At 39.6% G+C, this 15479-nt stretch overlaps 3 protein-coding genes, 1 long non-coding RNA gene and 1 pseudogene across 5 annotated transcripts; 2 read left to right on the top strand and 3 right to left on the bottom strand.

Moving 5' to 3' along the window:
- Positions 1-1609: 1609 nt before the first annotated feature.
- On the bottom strand, positions 1610-4215 carry LOC143906632 (uncharacterized). The gene is made up of 2 exons (XR_013259584.1): positions 3409-4215; positions 1610-2736 (listed from the first exon to the last, which is right to left on the bottom strand). It is a non-coding gene; the product is annotated as an uncharacterized LOC143906632 (long non-coding RNA).
- Positions 4216-6592: 2377 nt separating this feature from the next.
- LOC143906642 (uncharacterized) lies at positions 6593-12185 on the top strand. Its single transcript, XM_077422832.1, has 2 exons — positions 6593-9333; positions 9421-12185. Exon 2 carries the CDS (start codon positions 10736-10738, stop codon positions 11495-11497), a length of 762 nt encoding a protein of 253 aa, XP_077278958.1. The 5' UTR covers positions 6593-9333; positions 9421-10735; the 3' UTR covers positions 11498-12185.
- Positions 8198-10694, top strand: LOC143906629 (uncharacterized). Its single transcript, XM_077422826.1, has 6 exons — positions 8198-8393; positions 8646-8967; positions 9040-9318; positions 9421-9481; positions 9602-10092; positions 10376-10694. Exons 1-6 carry the CDS (start codon positions 8198-8200, stop codon positions 10692-10694), a joined length of 1668 nt encoding a protein of 555 aa, XP_077278952.1.
- An 87-nt stretch (positions 12186-12272) lies between the features above and the next one.
- On the bottom strand, positions 12273-13006 carry LOC143906656 (sentrin-specific protease 2 pseudogene; annotated as a pseudogene). Its single transcript, XR_013259592.1, has 2 exons — positions 12963-13006; positions 12273-12864 (listed from the first exon to the last, which is right to left on the bottom strand). The product of XR_013259592.1 is annotated as a sentrin-specific protease 2 pseudogene (transcript).
- Positions 13007-13581: 575 nt separating this feature from the next.
- On the bottom strand, positions 13582-14570 carry LOC143906628 (THAP domain-containing protein 5-like). The gene is made up of 4 exons (XM_077422825.1): positions 14488-14570; positions 14205-14395; positions 13681-14099; positions 13582-13636 (listed from the first exon to the last, which is right to left on the bottom strand). The coding sequence occupies exons 2-4, from the start codon at positions 14364-14366 to the stop codon at positions 13582-13584; spliced, it is 636 nt and encodes a 211-aa protein (XP_077278951.1). The 5' UTR covers positions 14367-14395; positions 14488-14570.
- Between the last annotated feature and the right edge of the window lie 909 nt (positions 14571-15479).

Here is a 15479-nt window from a genome sequence, read left to right as displayed (position 1 = left end):
TTGTCGCAAAGGTGGAAGCTTAATTATTTCAAAAAAAAAATGCAGTTCTTTTTTTATCATAGAAAGATCTCTGATACGGTTTATTTTTCTTTTACACGGTTATAATCCGGTGGCATGCAGAGTAGCAAACATCTAAAGATGTTCTGACTGATATATAGCTGAGAAATTTCAAATTTTTCCAATTTTTTTCTGACAGGGCATCGTAAATAAACGGTTCACTATTAACCATATTAAAAAGACAATTATAGCTACTTTAATACCATTAAAAATTATAGAAACCGATGCACCACTAATAAGAAATTTAGGATGCAAGCCCATGTGTATTGTATCGAGAATTTTTTATAGAGTATCGTGAATAAACGAAACTTCAATTATGTTAAAAACTGATTGAGACCGATATAAAGGTAATAAGAAATTTCCGATAGAATCCCAAGTATTTTGCAACGTGAGTTTCTGATAAAATACCGTAAATAAATGATTCACTAATTATATTAAAAACAATAGAAACTGATATATAGCTGATAAGATATTTACGATAGGATTCCAAGTATTTTGTAACGTGAGTTTCTGATAGAGTACCGTAAATAAACGATTCACTAACCATATTAAAAATGATAGAAACTGATGTGCAGCTGAGAAGACATTTACGATAAGATTCCTAGTATTTTGTAACGTGAGTTTCTGATAGAATACCGTAAATAAACGATTCACTAACCATATTAAAAACGATAGAAACTGATGTATAGCTGATAAGACATTTACGATAGGATCCCAAGTATTTTGTAACGTGAGTTTCTGATAGAGTACCGTAAATAAATGATTCACTAACCGTATTAAAAACGATAAGAAATTTTTTTATCGTTTTCTATCGGAGATGGTTACCAGGGCGGTTTTTATTTTTCGGAATTCATACAGTCACTTGAACGAATTGCCAAAGAGTTTCCTATATGGACTGCAGCAGCCCTCCCTGGCAAACAAACGCATGCGTCGACAGCTTCGCAGAAAGGATATTTTGCTGAAGTAAGGCAAAGAATCTTTGAAGGTATCCCTTTGCCGTGTTCTGCAAATCGATTTTTGAAAGAGCACATTGATGACTTGCATTCTGGCACTAATGAGGTAGCAGCAAAATTAAAACATTTTAATCACAATCACAGGCAGCCGGTACCATCTCCACATACACCAGAGAAAGAATCAGCCTCGCAAAAACCTCGATTCCTTTTCTTAATGACAAAATTTTACTTTCTTGAAGAAAATTACTTCTTAGGCGGCTCCTACCAAGGGAATATTTTTTTAAACCAAATAAATATGTTTTTAAATTATGTTTTTTATTTAAGTAAATATTTATTTAATTTAAATAAAAATGTACGATATCAGAATCAAAATAACAATTTTTTTAGTTGAAATTTATATGCTCTTTGACACTTAATATCTTGTTATAAGTAAACATTTATTCTTTAACAAGAAAATAATTTTTTTCTATGTAGTAACATTTTTTTTAAGAAAGACTGTAATATTTAAAATCTATACGCCAAGAAAATAAATATTTAAATCCAATGAAATAATTTCTTAAGAGCCATGTAATAAATCATTTTCTTGAATAAAGTATGACTTTTGTGGGTTATAACGTTTTTTTTTTCTTAATGACAAAATTTTACTTTCTTGAAGAAAATTACTTCTTAGATGGTTTCTATCAAGGAAATATTCTTTTAAACCAATTTGGCGGTACGCGCCACCAGTGATACACGCCCTCGCGGAAAATGGGTAGTTCGCATCAACGCCGCTTGGCGTCGCATCGCCCGCACATTCTCTCGAGTTCAAAATTCCGCACCGACCGGTATATAGGGAGACTCCCTACGGGACCGAATAAGATATTTTTGGATATTTTCAGGCGCTAGTCGCCTAAGGCAAGAGTTCCCAATCTCTAAGCCCACACGGCGCCAGTCGTCCGACTACAAAAATAAACGTTTATCTAAGAGCATTGATCCTGTCCTATTTTCATAAAATTGTGTGTGTGTGGTCATTTCAGGAGAAATTTAAAACAATTTCCTAAACCATCGAATGCCATGCAATTCCATAACCTTTACGGATTCCATAAGATTGAATGGAATTGAAAATTTTTTTTTAGATTCCATGGGATTGGACTATCTCATTTCGAATCCCATTTAATTTCATCTAATTCTGCCAAAAAAGGGATTCAAAGGTATTAAAAAATTTTAATATCTTTTAATCCTTTTTCGTTTGCTGGGGTTATAACCCACAAAAGTCATACTTTATTCAAGAAAATGATTTATTACATGGCTCAAGAAATTATTTTATTGGATTTAAATACTTATTTTCTTGGCGTATATATTTTAAATATTACACTCTTTCTTAAAAAAATGTTACTACATAGAAAAAAATTATTTTTTTGTTTAATGTTTACTTATAACAAGATATTAAGTGTCAAAAAGCATATAAATTTTAACTAAAAAAATTGTCATTTTAATTCTAGAAAACATTTTCTAAGATGTAATTTTTGAAGTGAAAAAAGTTAGATTTCTCATCTTGAAATAACAGTTTACTTTGTTTAATAAATAATATTCTGTATTTCATGAAATCTTTACTTAAATGTAGAAAATGTAATGACTTAAAATAATTTATTTAATACAATACACATATTTTTACTTGGAATTAGATATTTTTATTTAAATAAAATGAAAAGTAGATTAGAATACAATTCTCCTCATCGAGCTCACGCTGAAAAACAAAAAATAATATAATTTATTTTTTTGTCAACTTAATTGTATATATATTTGCAATAATAATTGTCTAATATGATTTTTGTAAATAAAACGTTTTATTTTAATGTAACAATACCGACTGTTGAATATTTAAAAAATTTAATGTTTTACATTAGTCTGTTTATCCCAAAGTTACCTAAAATTAAACTAATACGGAACTTTTAAAATTACAATTAATTTATAAGAATGACTTTCAATTTTGTAAGTGATAGGGAATGACATATTCAATATATATTATAGACTCAAATAACGATGGGATAAAACAAGGAATTTAACGTATTATACTCGTTTTTTAATCTTAATTTGGAATAAAATGGAATTTGTTCTGTTGTAAATATCGTCAAAATTCAATGGAATTCGATATATACATATTGATTTCCAAATTTGGGATTCAATGGTATTTATTTCATTGTCGGAATAGTCGGAATTCAATGGAGTTCAACACGGACACTTTTCAATCCCTATCCTGGCATTCAATGGTATTCATTTTATTGTCAGAATAGACGGAATTCAATGGAATTCAATACGGAAATTTTTAATTCCTAGTTTGGCATTCAATGGTATTCATTTCGTTAACGAAATCAATGGTATTCAATGGAATTCATGACGAAACTTTTCAATTCCTAACCTGACATTCAGTGGTATAATATTTTTGTGTCGGAATTGGATGGGATTCAAAAAAGACAAATTCTTTCCAAAATAAGAAATTCCATGATATTGAAACTATTTCAATCCCTTTTTTGGACACAATGGAATTCGGAAAGTCCTTAATTGAATTCCTGGTAATCCCGTTTTAATTCTTTTCAATCTTTTTTCGTTTGCTGGGCGAATAGCTAAGATGGCCGCTTCGTTCCGTTTTACCGAGGCCACGTCGCAATGGCTAAGTTCGTCCTTCTTTCCATCGAATCGAGCGAGGTACTTTCAATGACCTCTGAGCAAGGCAGCAAAGCCTTCTCTGATATTCCGGAGACGTCCTCGTTCTTTCTGTCTCAGACTCAATAGTCTGGCGGATTATAATCGCGTAGCAATTATACGTATATATGACGCCGAAGTAATGATAAATGAACGCCACTGTACGCCTTGCTAGCCGGAAGACAAATACCTTTCTAGCGGGCTTCACGTTCATCCCGACACGTTCACGCTTGCGCAGTATCGTCGGTCCGTGCCTTTTTTCAGCGCTGGAGCGCAACGTCGTCGTCGCAGCGCTCGCGAAACACTTAACGCTAAAGATAACTAGGGAACTGTAACACCGATGTTATCTATAAGCATTCTATCGAATCGCCACTTATAAATCCACTATGCTCACAGATGTCTACACCTACACAATCTCTTCACGCTTTTTATTGCCCGTTTCCAACACCATCTATCGAGCTAATTGACCTTCCAAATCTCTGAAAGATAAAAGCCATCGTAACAAAACATGATCTGTTCGGATTAAAAATTTTTGTCCCAAAAGATAATGACGAAAAAACTTTATAGCATCTACTATCGCTAAAAGTTCCCGACGAGTAACACAATAGTTTCGTTCGGCTTTATTAAGCACACGACTAATATAAGTATCCAATAAAAATTCTCCCTTTTCTCTCGGAAAAGAAAGAATTGGAGAAGAACATAATAAAAATTTTAACTTTTCAAAAGCTTTCTGACATTCATCTCCCCACACGTATTTAGTTTGACCCTCTGTTAACATGTAAAGGGGCTTAGCTAAAGAAGAAAATCCTCGAACAAATTTACGATAATAAGAACAAAATCCTAGAAAACTTCGTAATTGTTTTTTTGTGTGAGGTATTGGCCAATCTTTGACAACGGAAATCTTATCGGGATCCGTAACAACACCCTCCGCAGAAATCACATAACCCAAATATTTTACTCTTTTACTAAATAACACACATTTCTTCGGGTTTATTTTTAAATTCGCTTCTCTTAATCGTAAAAATACTGTTCTGAGATTGTTTATCATTTCAATAAAACTTTTCCCAAAAATTATCACATCATCCAAATATACAAAGCAAATCTTTGATAATAAATTTTGTAAAACCTTTTTCATAAGGCGTTCAAATGTTGCAGGGGCGTTACACAAACCAAAGGGCATAGTTGTAAATTGCCAAAGTCCTTTACCGATTGAAAAAGCCGTTTTCTCTTTGTCTTCGGGACGGATCTTAATTTGCCAATACCCACTTTTAAGATCAAGTGTGGAAAACCAAGAATTACCTGAGAGCTGGTCAAGAATATCATCAATTCGGGGAAGGGGATAAGAATCCTTAATAGTCACACCTCGTTTAATTTTCTATAATCAACACAGAACCTTATAGAACCATCCTTCTTTTTAACCATGACAGCAGGAGAAACCCATGGACTATGTGACTCCTCAATTACTCCACGTGAACTCATATCTTCCAAAATCTTATCGACTTCTTCCCTCATTTGAATCGGAATCCTACGAGGAACCTGTTTTATAGGAGGAGAATCTCGAACATTCACAATATGTTCTACAACATTACAATTTCCTGCAATAATGTTTTCAGAAAATAAATCATCAAATTCATCAAGAAAATCAACAAAACTTTCTTTTTCTACTTCAGTTAAATATTGAGAATTTATTTCATAGAGTTTTTTCAAGGGGATTGGAACTTTTTTAAAAGAATCTTCAATTCTAGCTATTTTTTTTTCAAATATTGGACTTTCAAAAGCCGATTCAAAGACTTTTTCTATATTAACCATTTTTAGAAAATCTATTCCCAAAAGACATTCACCATTTATGTCTGCAATAAACATTGGAATTTCTAACGAGTATTTCCCTGGTTTAACTTTAATTTCTGCCCAAAATTCTACACAAGTAGTGTATATAAGGGAGTTCCACCCCGGGGGCTCCGAGGGGGGGTAAGGGAGGGGGGTATCGGATTACGCGGGGGGTGAGAGGGTGAGGGAGGGGGGTATTAGATTACGCGGGGGGGTAAAGGGGTGAGGGAGGGGGGTATCGGATTACGAGGGGAGGTGAGGGAGGGGGGGTATCGAATTTCGCGGGGGTAAGGGGGAGGGGGGTGTCGGGTTACACAGGGGTATCGAATTTCGCGGAGGGTGAGGGGGAGGGGGGGTATCGGGTTACATAGAGAAATTGGATTACGAGAGGAAGGGGTGACCTTGGCATACCACCGGGATGACTCACCGGGATGACTCACCCACGCCGCTGGTCCGCGCCGCTGGTCCGCGTTCGCGTTCGCGGTCGCGCCGCGGGTCCGCGTGGGGGTCTGCGGGGGTCCGCGGGGGCGGGCCGCGTAAAGGTCCGCGGTTGCGCACTAAACTTATACTCCTTAGTAGTAGACGTTTTTATCTCTACAAACTCGCTACGCGGTTCGCGTAGGCAATCAGCGCCTCGTCCATGAGGGGAAATCGACCCCTCGTCAGGCGGAACAGGTCCTCCCGCGCGCGGCCGGGCGCGGATATTGTGCCCCCAAACGGAAGCCGGGTCGCGGGAGGAGCGCCTCTTTCTTCAAACACCTCTACAGCGTCTTCAAACTGGGGAGCGTCGGGCCCCCCAAAATTTCACTGTCTTCTATGTCTTTAGGCACATAAGGTTCGCGCGGAGACATTACAAGAAACTTAGTTTAATCACCCGAACACAAAACACGTTCGTACACAAGAAACTCGTAAAAAATATATACGTGTAACACTTTGCGCGGACTCGACGAGACTGAATTCAATGACGGTTGCAGAAGTCGCCAGAGAAAAAAATATAATGGCGGTGTATAAAACTGATAGTCGCGATACGTCTCGCATTACACCTGCGAGCGCCGATGTCCGCCAGAACATCGGTGCCTCGCTTCTATGTAATGATATGCGATATTTGATTGCAAATTTAAGCAGCCGGAGTTTTGGCGGACGTCGCATATACGGCTCGAATAGAAATGCGCGCGAAGAAAATATAGTATGATTTATACTTAAAAAAACAATCTATCGACGCAGTACGTTAAAGACAAAGGAAGAAATGACGTCATTGGGACGATGATCGACCCGATAACGCATCGAACCTGGTGGAACATGTTCGTTGTAAATAACATTTTCGAGGAAAAGGGGGGGTGTTATCGCGTAGACTAAACAATTTCACGCTATTTTTTTACGACGCAGTACGCGAAACAAAGGAAAAGATCTTTCAAAAAATCAGTTGGAGCGAGAGAGAGCAAAGGGTATATAACGAGGGATGAAGCGCATCGAGCCGCAGTAGTCAGATTTGAGAGTGATACATCGATCGAAAAGTATCGAGGTTTCTTCGTTATTGTATGGTTGAACATTATCACGTGCAAGTGCTCTGGAAAAGAGATTCTTTTATCGCTCAATCGCAAAGATGTTCGTCCTGCTATCGAGACCTTCGGACATTTACGATTTTAGCGCCGAACAGCTGCAATTTGTGCCGAAAACCGTTCTGTTGCAAATGTGCGGCGATCACATTTACTACGTGTGGGACAAGCTTCCGGAGCATATAAAGGCGGATTCGGAGGTTCAGACCTATCGTCGCTGTGACGAACATTACAACCAACCGTGGCAGCGAACGCACATCGACGGTCCCGCTCCGATGATTAAGGATTGCAGCGAATGTCAACGAAACAAACATTAGCTTTCGCGACGTAAACATTTTTTTATTTTTTCATAACAGTGAGCAAGAAGAAATGACGCTTGACAATAATCGCTCGGTGTTACCGGACTATGAAAGTGATGAAAGCGATGACTTTCCATACTATTGCAACCGTTTTTACTGTGGTGACCATTTAATAGATGATATCGCCAATGCTTTGCGTGATGAAGATCGAGGACAAAAATCGACGGATGTGCAACGAATATCACTGGTGCAGTTTGTTCGCGATCGCGAACTCGGGATACGCGGAACCGATAAACGCATCGTTAGACAAGGAATTGTTATCAATACCGATAAGCATCCTTATGACTGGAAGTCTAACATAAGACGAAAAATATACATACAGGTGCGGAACGAGGTAAAAGAATGTGAAACTCGTCTAGTTCGTGATAATCTTTTACACATTAAACTGTTTAAACATGACTTTAAGTCGCAGTATGAGGAGTATCGCTATTGTGCGTTGAAGTGGTGGCGGGGTACAATGTGCGTCTGCAAAACTATTACCGTTTCGTCAACAATAAGATGCAAAGAACTCTTGAACGTGAACTTATCGATTGTGATAATTGGCACTGTGATGTCCCTTTCTTCAGTCTTTATAAATTTATGTTGGAACACTATAACATTCAGTATACCTATCGACATTGTCCAGCGTGTCATCGATGCGTGTGCAAGTGCCCCTTCGAAGAGTGTGGCGTAATCGACGAGTCTACATTATGGAATGTGCGTCGAATTCGTGGTGATGAACAACCTGAATCTGATGAACAACCTGAATCTGAATAGATAAAACATGGAGCAAACCGAGCGCGATCTGTTGGAGCTGTCCGACCAAGTAACTACCTTGGGTGAATATTTCACATGGACGCTGCAATGCGCGGAATTCGTCGAGCAGCTTGAGACACGAGCTCGAAACTTTCGCAGTAGTGCCAAACGACCGCCGATCGGGCAGAGGCAATCGTTGGTTGTCAGAATAGCGCGACTCGAAGGTGTGAAGTCGCGATTGGAAAGACAATTTTTATCCATAGCGGTGGTGGTTATGCGAACGCCGGTAACAGTGGCGACACGCGCGCGGCAGAACTCGTATGGCAAGAAATCAATGCCGCGTTCAAAACGCGAAGAATGACCGGTGCGGTAATTAATATAGACCATATAGAGCCGCGACAATTTTTAGAAGACGCCTGCAGCGTAGTGTGCAAGCGAGTGCGAGACATTATAAAAAAAACATAACTGTGTCAAAGTGAACACTGCGTTCAACGGGGAGTTTGTGGCGGGTGATAAACGTGACAATAAGAGTATATGTACAAATAACATAGAACTCTGTCGTACATCGCACTTGCGCGATTGGTACGAGCGGCACGTTACCGAGCCCACATTAGCGAAATTCGAGGAGTTCCAGGAACGCGACAGTGGGTGGGCTTTGACTCGAATCCTCAATTTGACGGTGAACGTCAACAAGTACAATCCTTTGCGCGTGGGGTGTCACTTGGAATTGTCTAAAGACATTAAAGTAAAGAACGCGGTGATCAATGTGCTGTCAATGGACAATGCATGTTTTGCATGGTCAGTGGTCGCCGCCTTACATCCAGCCGAAAGACATTCAGAACGGGAATCATCATACCCGCATTATTCAAGGGTACTGGATTTACGAGACATTGAGTTCCCAATGACGTTGAGTCAAATTAAACAGTTCGAACGACTCAACAATATATCCGTCAACGTCTATTATACCATCGAGGGACAGAAGACGTCAAACGTTCTTCCAATACGGCTTACCGACCGCACGAGTGTTAAAAAACATGTGAATCTGCTGTACGTGCAGGATCCGCGAGACAACAATGTTGGACATTTCGCGTGGATTAAAAATCTTTCCCGTCTCGTGAGCTCACAATTGAGCAAGCATCATGGTCAGAAGTACATTTGTGATTGGTAAGTACTTATATTTTTTAATAATATATATATCATTTTTATATTTTGTGTATAAAAAATTTATATTTATGATTCTTTTTTTTGCAGATGTCTTCACTACTTTAGTTCGAGCGACAAGTTGCAGTCTCACACTGTGGACTGCCGAAAGGTAAACGACTGCGCTATCAAACTACCGAGTGAAGACAACAAGTAGCTGTGCTTCAAGAACCACAGCAGGAAAGAGCGACTTCCCTTTGTGGTATACGCCGATCTGGAGTGTGTGCTGCAGAAGACACAACCGGAGACGGAACACGCGTCATACGCCTATCAACATCATCGAGTATGTAGTATAGCATACTACGTACAGTGCTCGTACGATGAAACGTTATCAGCGTATCGATTTCGTCACGATAATGACTGCGTCGCGTGGTTCGTCGAGGAACTCAAAGGATTGGCGCATCGCGTAAAGAACATATTGTCCGACATTGTATGCATGGTAGACCTAACGCGAGACGAGTGGGAGACATTTCACAGCGCGGCGCAATGTCACATATGTGAAAAACCGTTCGCGCCAAATGATAATCGTGTACGCGATCATTGCCACCTAACTGGGCGTTACAGAGGTCCAGCACACTCGACGTGCAATCTGAATTATAAGGATTCTCACTTTATCCCAGTAATATTCCACAATCTGTCAGGCTATGACGCGCATTTCATTATCAAGGAGATAGCTGCCGCGTTCGAAGGCAAGATTGATGTACTGCCTATAACAAAGGAAAAGTACATCTCATTTACTAAACACGTAAAAGACACCACGGAAAGATTCGCGAAACGATATAAAATTAAGATTCATCGACTCGTACAAATTTCTGAGCGCGAGTCTCGCAAAATTGGCATCCTTCCTAGATAATGATAAATTAAAAATTATACGTTCAAAATTTTCCGCGTTATCCGATGACAATTTCAAATTATTGACGCGAAAAGGTGTCTTTTCATACGAATACGTGGACAGCGTCGAAAAGCTGGAGGATACGTGTTTACCACCGCGCGATTCATTTTACAGTTCCTTGACCGGTGACACCATATCCGAGAGCGATTACGCGCATGCCGCGAACGTATGGCAGCGATTCTCCGTTCGAACCCTGGGCGAATACAGCGATCTATACCTGAAAACCGATGTCTTGCTATTGGCCGACATGTTTGAAAATTTCCGCAACAGCTGCGTCGCGAGTTACGGGCTTGATCCCGCGTACTACTACATTTTACCAGGCTTTACGTGGGACGCCATGTTGAAACATACGTGTGTCAATTTCGAACTGCTGACCGACATTGACATGGTTATGTTTATCGAACGTGGTATTCGCGGTGGTCTGAGAGTCTGAGTCAATGTTCCGGCAGATACGCGCAGGCCAACAACAAGTACATGCAGTCGTACGATTCATCGAAACCGTCGTCGTACCTAATGTACTTCGATGTCAACAACTTGTACGGCTGGGCGATGTGTAAACCACTGCTCTACGCGGAGTTTCGATGGGTCGAAGACGTTTCAAATTTTGACTTTAGCGCGATCGCTTTGGATTCGCCTACGGGCTATATTCTCGAGGTCGATCTCGAGTATCCGCAGGATAAACACGACGCGCACACTGACCTACCGTTCTGTCTGACGCGCCATAAACCGCCTGGCAAACGGCAGGACAAACTTCTCGCCACGCTGCACGATAAGAAGCGTTATGTTATTCATTATCGCAATCTGCAGCAGTGCACGGGCCATGGCCTTCACGTCACTAAAATACATCGCGTATTGCAATTCGCTCAATCTGAGTGGCTCAGCGCTTACATCGAACTCAATACAAAATTTAGAACATTAGCAAAAAATGAGTTTGAAAAAAATTTATATAAATTAATGAATAACGCAGTTTTCGGGAAAACGATGGAAAATGTTCGCAACCACGTCGATGTAAAATTATTGACAAAGTGGGACGGACGATACGACGCGGAGGCAATGATCGCGCGACCGAATTTCCACAGCAGGAGCGTGTTTTCAGAAAATCTGATAGCTGTCGAACTGCGCAAACTCGAGGTGAAATTTGACAAACCGATCTACGTCGGCATGTGCATCCTCGACTTGTCGAAGATACGAATTTCACCACGAGTACATGTCTCCCCTGTACCGCGACTCGTGTAGAATTATGTATACCGACACGGACAGTTTGATTTATCATATCAAGTGCGACGATGCGTATAAGAACATGAAACATGATATAGTCAGGTTCGACACGAGTGATAACGCGGTAGATAACGCTTACAGTATGCCTCTCGTCAACAAAAAAGTGCCGGGCCTGATGAAGGACGAAAACAACGGGGCCATTATGACCGAATTCGTTGGACTTAAGGCAAAAATGTACGCTTTGCGAGTCGATGGCAAAAAAGACTGTAAAAAGGTGAAAGGTGTTAAAAGCAACGTCATCGCGCGTACCATCGCGTTCGACGACTACACGCGGTGTCTGAACGATGAGATCGAAATGATTCGACCGCAGTCGTGCATACGATCGAAAATGCACGAAGTGTACACTATTTGCGAGACGAAAATCGCTCTGAGTCCGTACGATAAGCGATATATCGTGCCGGATTTGACCGATACGTTGCCGTGGGGACATTATCGCATACCTTTATCATAGTAGTTATCATAATAAGGAACAGTGAAGATTCATGTATGTAATATAATGTATGTATGCATGTATGTATGTAATGTATGCAATACATGTAATAAAATGTATGTACGTATGTACATATGATAAATATATATGTATGTAATGTATGTATGTATGAATGTATGTATATATGTACGTATATGTATAATGGAAGGAATATTAATCAACCATATATTTTTATATTTTATATTATAAACATTTATTCAATAAAAAAATTTTATACAATATTTCCATTTATTACTTCCCTAAACATTTTGTTCCTAAAGTACGGCATGTCGTTCTGAGTAAACGTAATTTTTGTATTTGCACAGACATACTCGGCGAACATGCAAGAGAATATATCACAATCGCTGCCGTTCGTCTGTTGCGGAATGTTCATGGCGGAATAAAATTTCCAATCACTCATATCATAAGATTGTTTCTTTTTATCAAGACTCTCATCTTGTAAATATAGTTTTAGCGTAGCCAGACATTGCGAATTATCACCGCCCATACTGTCGTAATAAACAATCGTTTTATCGCGGAAATCTACTATTGACACACACCAGTGAACGTTCAGATGTATAGGGATAATAATAAGATCCTGCGCAAATATGTCCACCTTCCTGGTCTATCGCTTCAGAGACGAGTGACCGCTCGACAGAAGTTTCGGGTAAAAGAACGTGTTCATCGCGTGAACTTTCGGATACTTGTTCGAAGATGTACCTCTGGCGATCAGCAAATTCATATAAAAATTAATAACTTCGTCGTTGAGCCAATTTAAGTCGACCATCGTGTGAAGATCCTTTCGCGTGAGCTTCAGCCCGAAATCTTCCACAACCACCGCCATGCTGTGGAAACCCTTGGCAAAAAAGTATGGTGTTATAAAATTATGGTGTCACAAAAAGTATGTCACATCACATTTCAATAATTTCAAATAATAATAATTTGCACATTTACCAGATGAATTGCTGCACAGATGAATCGCTGCACACAGATTTTAATGTCTCAATCAATGCACAGATGTATCACCGAGGTGTTTAAGCTCTCAAACCATACTACTGTGGCTTGATGCATCCCTCATTATATACCCTTTGCTTTCTCTCTCGCTCCAACTGAATCTTGATCATTATTTTTTTTATCTGTTCTGCATTTCTTCCTTTGTCTCACGTACTGCGTCGTAAAAAAATAGTATGAAATAGATACGTCTACGCAATAACACCCCCCTTCTTCAAGAAAAAAATGTGTTTATGGCACCACGATGAACACGAAACTCACAATAGTAGATAACGTATTATATTAGAAAGGATATTAATAAAGATATCGTATATATTTCAAACATTTTATATGTTGCATACGTCTTACATATTTTTATACATTGGATATTTTGTTTTTAATATTTTTTAAAAATACAATCTGCACGAATTAAATAACATTGTTCTTGTGTATCCAAGAGTTGTGCAATCCATCGAATCCCAGCCATTTCACGTAAACCTCGTCGCCCCTTCTGCGCAGTACTTTTTCCACGAGATACACGTCAGGATTAGAGTTCTATGAGAGAAGCGACATCGAACCCCCACTACAGACTTCGCATCCCCACCATCACCTCCAGCATCGCCATATTGGGACCGCTCCTTGTCATCAAACATCAAACTCCATTTAATATATATAAACATACTCCGTCAGCGTGAGGTTAAAATGTTCGATACACATGTTTAATACATGTTGCAGTTTTATTCTCTTCATGTTTTTAATTGAATAAATGTGGTGATTGAGTGATAATTGATGGTGAAAATTGAAAATGTCATGCAAAGAGGTAAATGACGTATTGTATATTATCTTTGATGAAGCAGATGTTGAACAATTTAAATAATCTGAATCATGTAAAACAGCTGATTTCTTCGCTTCTAAAAAATTGGTTACATCTGATAAACAAACTCTAGTTTCAGAAGTTTGAAATCTTTCCGGTAATGACTTTAAATGCTCTGCATTTTCAATGTTTTCTAATGACTCTTCTTGCAAACTGGGTATAGCTGTATTTTTCAATATTTTCTTCCCATCCTGTCGCTTTTCGTAACAATTTGGAGCAAAGTGCAACTGAAAATAAATATACAAAATAATAGAAATGTTACATTATTCAAAACGTAAAATCATATCACAGCAGAATGTCATATGGTGACATAAAGATAATTAGGTAATTACCTCACATATGCGGCTATTCGTTTTAGGGCTCCATCCAGGTCGGTTGACTCTTATCCAAGATTGCCAAAGTAAACGTCGCTTTTCACATTTTGGAAAATAAAATAATCGTAACCCTTTACCTTGCCTAACAGGGCAGCCAGAAACTTCGCACCTTTTTACCATATTTATTTATCATTGATTAATATTTAAAACTGTAAGAAAGATAAGAACCGATATAAATCAAATGGGTTATATATATGACCGTCTATTTACAACAATAATTATTTTAATATTATAATCTAACCAGTCCTTTTTCTCTTTCGGCCTCTTGGATTTCACCTAACCTAACTATGTCAGTTGTATGTACATACATACGTATGTAAGATCGTGGTCAGCTCCGGTTCCAATATGGCTGCTAACTTAGGAGGGGATATCCAATCAGAATACGAATCAGATTACCAATCAGAAGTTCGGACATCAATGTCGCTTCTCTCTTTATATAGAACTCTAGTCAGGATAAGTCGCGCGATGCAACTCGTACTCGTAGAACGCTCCAGCGACGGATTTTCCACGATAGTCCTCGAGTAGATAGGTTACGGAATTGGTACGTTGCACTTTAACGATCTTAAACACCTCGGTGGTCCAATTCGGCGTGTAACCCTTCTCGAAAATTGTTTTGTATTTGCTGACGCGTACCGAGTCGCCCGTTTTGAACTTTGCCGAGCCCGCGATCTTTATCGCGCTGTACACCGTAGCCAAGAGTCTTTCGGCGATTGCGGGGGTAACGTCGACGGGTCGCATGCCGATCGTTCGATGCTTGCTCGCGTTGTAATCCGACACGAGTCGCTCGACAACCGATGCCTTCATCACCGAATACGTGGAATAATGATTGATGTCGTGTTTTCTCACGAGACGTTGCACGTCGGTGTTGTAAAATTCCTTCCCCATGTCGGTTTGTAGATTACTAGGACACCTCTCGCTATCTCGAATTATCTCAGCGATAACGTCAGCTGTCTCGCTGCCACCTTTACCCTTGAGCGGCACGGCCCACGCATACTTGCTCAACACATCGATGACGGTAAGTATGTAATGGTAGCCTCCGTTGAAACGTGAGTACGGACGCATCTCAACGATATCAGCTTGCCACAGATCGTCGTACCCTCGCACTATGACGTGTCTGCGGGGAAAATTTCTTCTCGCCAATGCGTGCAATTCGTCCACCAACCGTCGCTTTTCGATATTTTTATCCACATCGGTCGATTTTAACGGTCTCATGTTTCGTTGTCGCCGTTTCTG

The sequence above is a fragment of the Temnothorax americanus genome, unplaced genomic scaffold (assembly GCF_048541705.1).
Source record: "Temnothorax americanus isolate GAGA-0224 unplaced genomic scaffold, ASM4854170v1 Scaffold74, whole genome shotgun sequence".
Lineage (NCBI taxonomy): Eukaryota > Metazoa > Arthropoda > Insecta > Hymenoptera > Formicidae > Temnothorax > Temnothorax americanus.
This window is presented reverse-complemented; position numbering and strand designations above follow the sequence as displayed.